The sequence below is a fragment of the Nannospalax galili genome, unplaced genomic scaffold (genome assembly GCF_000622305.1).
Source record: "Nannospalax galili isolate Female #2095 unplaced genomic scaffold, S.galili_v1.0 scaffold432, whole genome shotgun sequence".
In the NCBI taxonomy this organism is placed as follows: Eukaryota; Metazoa; Chordata; class Mammalia; order Rodentia; family Spalacidae; genus Nannospalax; species Nannospalax galili.
In genome coordinates this window covers 356,167-362,631 of record NW_008331138.1, presented here as the reverse complement: position 1 = coordinate 362,631, position 6,465 = coordinate 356,167, and the positions used below count along the sequence as shown (strand labels likewise).

Sequence of the window (6,465 nt, the reverse complement as noted above, 5' to 3'; positions counted from 1 at the left end):
AGAAGTGAGGTGTCCCAACTGAGGCTACAGAGTGCCCAGTCCACAACCTCTTCAGCCCCAGCTGTGTAACTAAGTGGCTACCATAGGTTCAGTTTCTTCCGCTGTAAAATGGTTATCACACTGGTGGTCAGCAGCTCTCAAGCTGATGGAACAGTGAACGAAGTTGAAGATGGGAATGGTGGGTGCACGGTGAAGGACTAAGCGCTAAGTACTCATTTCTTGTGAGCCTGCAGTCTGCCATCCACACAGCTCACACTCCCCACGGGGTGCAGACTCCCCCAGAGGTGACACCATGCTCTGCGCATGCCTCGTGTGCCTCAGTTTCCCCCTAAAGTACAAGCACCACTACAGTCACCAAGTTTATTGGATTCATACTTTGGCAGGGGAGGGCTCAGAGCAGGATGCAAAAGAGGCGCTTGTCGCGGAAGGGATTCTCGGCGGCGGGCACAGGAGTCACCAGAGGGTCATCTTTAGCGTGGGTCTCGCAGAAAGCCAGGAGCTCGGCCGCAGCCTGCGACACCTGCAGGGTGGGGATGGAAATGCAGTTGAACCGCGCTGGGGCTCTGCTAATCCCCGAGCGCCCAAAGCTCCGCCTCTTATCATGACCACGCCCTCTCAACAGGCCGCGCCTCCAAACAGCATTCCCGCCCCCCACCTTCACAATCCCGTCCAGCCTTTTAGCCTAGTTCGACCTCCTGCTGGCCCTGCCCCGGCCCGAGCCCCATTCTTCCATCCGACCCCACCCCTTAAACAGGACTCCCATGTCCCATCCTATTCCCCCAGCGGTCTAGGCACCTTCATGCGGTCGATGTTCACCTCCAGCTTCAGCTGTTCCACCGTCTTGCGGGCCTCAGCAATCTTGGCCATGTTGTTAGACATGGCTGCAGCAGGGAAGGGGTTAAATGCCAGGCAGGAGTTGGGGACTGGGGGCTGGAACACGTCTGGATCTCGGGGTAGTAGTGGGAAGTGGCTGTATGACCCAGTAATAGAAGTAAGGGTTTGGAACTGCGTGAGAATGGGGTCCCAAAGACTGGTAGAGAGGAAGGGGGTGATGACCCAAGAAAGGGACAGGAGGATGAAGGAGGGATGCACAGATGGAGGGGGTACCGGGAGGCCAGTGGTGCGGGAGAGCGGAGGGTCAGGGAAGGAAGGATGGAGATAGGAGGCAGAGACGCAGGTGGAGGGAGGACCAGAAGGACAGGGCCACAGGTGCTTGATCAAGATCTAGGGATCCAGGTGTCCTCACCCCCTGGGGATAGAGCAGGAGCCAGGAAAGGGGGGCCCCCTCCCCAGGCCAATTAGCAGCAGCTCCAGGGAGAACTTGGAATTAAGATCGCGGCGGGAGGGGCGCAGAGGGGACCTCATTAGGGCCTCGGCAGCAGCTGCCCCCTCCGCCACCCTCAGGGACCCCACCCCCACCCCAGCTCTGGCCTCCTCAAAGGCTCCTCTGTTAATTAGCAGCCAGGGGAGGGGGTTGGGGAAGGCCATCCCAGCCAGCCCTACAGAGGGGCAGAGAGGATGGAGAGGACAAATGGAAAGGCCAAGGGAGGGACAGAGAGATAGGGAGAGACAGGCATGGGGAAGGAAAAGAGGCTGAGGATGAAGATAGATTGGGGAAAAGATGCAGGGATGAAGAAGGTAAAAAGAGGGACGGATGGAGGGAAGGCAGAGGACAGAGGGACCAAGGGAACAGGACCAGAGGGAGACAAGGGGGAGAAGGGACAGGAGGAAGGAGAAATGGACTGGTTTAGGAGGGAGATGAAGCAAGCAGAGGAGAGAGGGAGGGAAACGAGCGGAGGAGCAGAAGCACAGAGGGGCCGATGGAGATGCAAAGTGTAAAGTCATTCATTCCCTCATCCACTCCTTCATTCACTCCCAGACAGACAAATGGTGGCCACCAACCAGCTGCTGGAACCCGGACAGGAGCCTCCTACCTGTTGCGGCTCTGGGCTGGGATGGCTGGAAGTGACAGGCTGAGAGGCGGCTTCTGATCCCCTTTCCCAGCCCCGCCCCCTCTCCTGGGGTGCAGCCCCTCAGGACCCGCCTCCTCCCTCTGAGCACCACCTGCCTCCACGCCCTGTGCCCTACGTTTTTCTCTCTGGTTCCTTTTGAACTGATGTCCCATCCTCCTTTTCTCTCTCCGTTTTCTGTGTCTCTCCTCTTTTCTGTGTCTATCATGTCCTTCTTTCACAATTGCTGGAAAAGACAGTCCCTCTAGGTATGCCCTATACATGGATATATTCACTGCAGTCACACAGCCTCACACGCCGCCATACTCCTTACCTTAGCATCACCCCATCACAGTGACCCTCTCAGCAACACACAGACAAGCCACTCACACAGGTTTGCACAGTGCCTTGCTGGGTCATCCAGTAGTGCCACAGTGCTCAATGAGACACCAAAGATTTCCACATGTCACCCACTGCTGTCACTAATGATTTCTTATAGCATAGCACACCATCACCAGACACAAAGGGGGCACACTACCTCAAAGTGTCAAATATATAGTTTGTCACACACGAACCTCTTTAAAAAGCTGGGCATGGTAGCCCACACCTTTAATTCTAGCACTTGGGAGGTAGACGCAGATGGATTGCTGTGAGTTCAAGGCCAGCTTGGTCTACATAGTGAGTTCTAGGACAGCGGGGGCTACAGGAAGACCCTGTCTCAAAAAACAAAAGGTCACCCACATATACAGCCTTAGCTTTTTTTTTTTTAAAGATAGGGTCTCCCTGTAGTCCCAGCTGACCTGGAACTCACTATGTAGATGTGTAGGCCAGGCTGGCCTAGAACTGACAGAGATCTATCTGCCTCTGCCTCCTGAGTGCTGGTATTAAAGGTGTGCACCACTAGCCTGGCTCAGCCTTATCGTCTTTCAAAATCTCATTCACACTTTCTTGGAGACCCACAAAGCAACATACAGTAATGCAGTCAACCTTTCTGCCAAGCACCTGCTTGCCTGGTGAGACACAGGACCACCTGGTTTTCTGTCCATGGATGCCTGTGTGTGGCCATATTTATGCTTGGACAGTTTCCTGGTGGCACACATAATCGTAGACATTACTTTCCCCACAGAGTCACATACAATCTGTCCCTGTCATGCACACACACAAACACATATGTACATAGTGACATGTGATGGCTTGGTGTCTTACATACATAGTGACATGCAATGACTGTGTCTCACACATATACAGTGACATATGATGGCTCAGTATCTCTCACACACACAGTGACATGTGATGGCTCAACGTCACACACACACAGTGATGTGATGGCTCAGAGTCATACACACATAGTGATGTGATGGCTCAGAGTCACACAGTGACATGATGGCTCGGTGTTACTCACACACAGTCTTTCACACAATCTTTGCCGGGTCCCACAGTTTGTATCCTAAATGTTTGTCACATCTCAACACCATTTCACTTAGCCTCATTCGGCATTCTCCGACAGGCTCACGTGCACAATCATACACTTTTGCATAGACAGTCACAACCACAGACCAACCTCAGTGTCACACATGGTTATTCAGTGTCTCATGACCCATCAGTGTGTCCAACACAGTGTCACATTCACACCTGGCCACACCAGCCAGGTCCCCCTCTGTGCCTCTCTCTCACAGCACCAGCTCACACCATCACTTGGGCATCTGTCTCTCCCCTGGCCTCACTCTGCCCTGTAACACGTATGGTCTTCCTCACAGTGTCGCACACAACATCTCACTTCAACATATGGTCAGTGCCACATACAGTCTCCAAGTAGTTTATCTCTCAGACCCAATCCCACACGCGGTGACCCCCAGTCTCACGGATAATCTGTGCCCCACACGACGTCGCACACCACCTCCCAGTGTTACCCAGGGACACCACCATGTTTGGATGCTGACCCTCGCCGCCCTCAGGGCCCCGCGGTTGGCCACACGGGGGCGCCCACGAGCCGTCCACCTCTCCCACGCCAAAGCCAAAGGGGGAAGGGGACGCAGAAGCTATGGGGGCGCCTTGCAGAAGATGGAGGCCGGAGATTTGGGGAGGGAGAGGCTGTGTGAATGTGAGATATAGATGAGGGGAGGAGATGGAGAGCTAGGAAGGTAAAGGAAGTCAGGGTTCAGAGGCAGAGGACGGAAGATGGACAGAGAGACAGAGAGAGAGGATGATTGCGGAGAGATGGGGACAGGAGAAATGGGATGCACAGAGAGAGGTCACAGGAGAGAGACGCACACAGAGCAGGACAGACGGATCCAAGAGCGCAGAGCAGGAGGGCGTCTTCCACCCTGGACCACACGGCGGAGGCGGGGCATGCAGAGGGGTGTTCCCGGGGCGGGGCATCAGGGTGGGTCCCGAGGGCGGGGCTTTATGGAGGTGTGTCCTGGGGTGGAGTTCATGGGGCGTGCCTGGACATTTGTGGGGGCGTGGCCTGTTGAGGGCGCGCACCGGGGGCGGGGCTTCGCACCCTTTCCCATTCCCGCCAGCAGGGACCGCTGTGCACTGGAAGGATAATGGCGCCGCCCTGGGAGGAGGTAGAGTCCGGGAGAAGTGTCTCTGGCAGACAGCCCGACCTCCTGGACTTGAAAGCGAAATTGGCGGTACTAGGGATTGAATCTAAAGGTTTACACACACACTAGGCCAGGTCTCTACCACTGAGCTACATTCCCCCGGCCCTCTTTTTACTTTTTCATTTGGAGATAGGATCTTTGTTAAGTTGCCCAAACAGGCCTTGAACTTGCAATGCTCCAGCTTCGGCCATCCCGGGGTACTTGGGATGAGGGTTAGAGCTACCATGGTAGTTTTTGTTGTTGTTTTTGGTTTTGGTTTGGGGTTTTGTTTTTTGGTTTTTTTTGTTTTGACACAGGGTCTCCCGTAACCCCAGCTAGCCTGGAACTCACTATGGAGTCCAGGGGCGTTTCAATCGCACCGAGATCCGCCTGCCTCTGCCTCCTCCCGAGTTCTGGGATTAAAGGCATGCTGTACCACCACTCCCCGACCTCCTAATAGCTTTTGGACAGTGGGAGTTTAGGACCCTGGCTCCCTTCCCCCTCCCCTGTGGGCTCACAGAGCCAGGTTGGAAGAATAACCCGGCCCACATCTGGAAAGCATCAGGCAAGCCGGACGTGCCAGGGCCCCCGGGCCGGGGCTGCGGAAGGAGGAGGGGAGCCAAGGCGCTCCCCCCACCAGCAGAGCGGGGTCTGCCGGCGCCGAGGAGGGGCCTGGGCGTGTGCCGAGCCTGGCGCCTCCCGCAGCTGGTTTCCATCAGCAGACCGAGCCGGTAGGCCCTGAAGAGGAAACTCAGCTTACTTAAAGTGAGGAAGGCGGGGTGACAACCCAACTCCCCTCCCCACCTCCCAAACCAAGGCAAAGGCTAGACAGACTCTGCCTGGATAACCTCCAGCTCCCTACTACGCTGCAGACCTCAGCTGCCTCTCTGCCATTAAAAAAAAAAAAGTATTTATTTTGTGTGTGGGCCAGTGTATGTGTGTGAGGGGGTGTGCCCTATGCCACAGCAAGGGTGTGTGAATGGGTTCTCTACTGCTATCATGTGGGTCTCAGGGATTGAACTCAGATCCTCAGGCTTGGTAGCAAGCTCCTTTAGCAGCTGAACCATCTCATAGGCCTTACTGAGGCGTTTTGAAGCATGCCCAGAAATCTCTTTCTTCACACTTCTGCTGTCCCACCTTGGTCCAGCCAGCTCAACCTGGAATCTTCTTCTACCTACCCCACTATTTTACTGACTTTGTCACCCGGCTCCTGGCTTTTGCCTCTGCCCCTTCTCAGCCTATTCCTTGCAGAGAAGTCACAAGGGCCTTGTTTAAAACTAAGACCTGGGGGCTGGAGAAATGGCTCAGCGGTTAAGCGCACTGACTGTTCTTGCAGAGTACTGGCATTCCCAGCATCCACATGGGCGGCTACCAACCGTCCTTAACTCCAGTTCCAGGGGAATCCTAAGCCCATTTCTGACCTCCGAGGCACTGCACAACACGGGTGTACTCACATACATGCAGGCAATACACTCATACACATAAAATTTTTTTTTAAGTTAAAAAAAACAACCAACTAAGACCTGGACAGTTGTGACGGGCCTATGCCTGTAATCCCAGCACTGGGGAGGCTGAGGCTAGAAGATTGCAAGTTGGAAGATAGACTATATAGTGAGTTCCATCTCAGCCTGCCTCAAAAAGCAAAAACACTCAGGAGGCAGAAGCAGGTAGATCTCTTGAGTTCAAAGCCAGAGGCTACAGGGAGACCCTGTCTCAAAAGATCAAACAAACAAACAAATAACACAAAGGGTTGGGGATATAGCTCAGTTGGTAGAGTGTTTGCCTAGCAAACATGAAGTCCTACGGTTGGATACCACATAAACTACATGTGGTGGCATGCATCTGTAATGGGGGATTAGGCAGGGGGATTAAGAGTTCAAGGCCAGACTCAGGTACATATCAAGTCGAAGGGGAAAAAAATTAGGTAAAGG

At 54.3% G+C, this 6,465-nt stretch overlaps 1 protein-coding gene across 5 annotated transcripts; it reads right to left on the bottom strand.

The window, feature by feature from the left end:
- Nucleotides 1-346: 346 nt before the first annotated feature.
- Nucleotides 347-4,290, bottom strand: Gng8 (G protein subunit gamma 8). 5 transcript variants are annotated; one of them, XM_029558018.1, is made up of 3 exons: nucleotides 4,221-4,290; nucleotides 796-970; nucleotides 347-520 (listed from the first exon to the last, which is right to left on the bottom strand). In XM_029558018.1, exons 2-3 carry the CDS (start codon nucleotides 877-879, stop codon nucleotides 392-394), a joined length of 213 nt encoding a protein of 70 aa, XP_029413878.1. In that variant the 5' UTR covers nucleotides 880-970; nucleotides 4,221-4,290; the 3' UTR covers nucleotides 347-391. The 5 variants fall into 5 exon arrangements, with proteins under 5 accessions (XP_029413878.1, XP_008820068.1, XP_029413882.1 ...); XM_008821846.2 differs by having other exon boundaries at nucleotides 796-881; nucleotides 4,221-4,280; XM_029558022.1 differs by lacking the exon at nucleotides 4,221-4,290 and adding an exon at nucleotides 3,873-4,193.
- Between the last annotated feature and the right edge of the window lie 2,175 nt (nucleotides 4,291-6,465).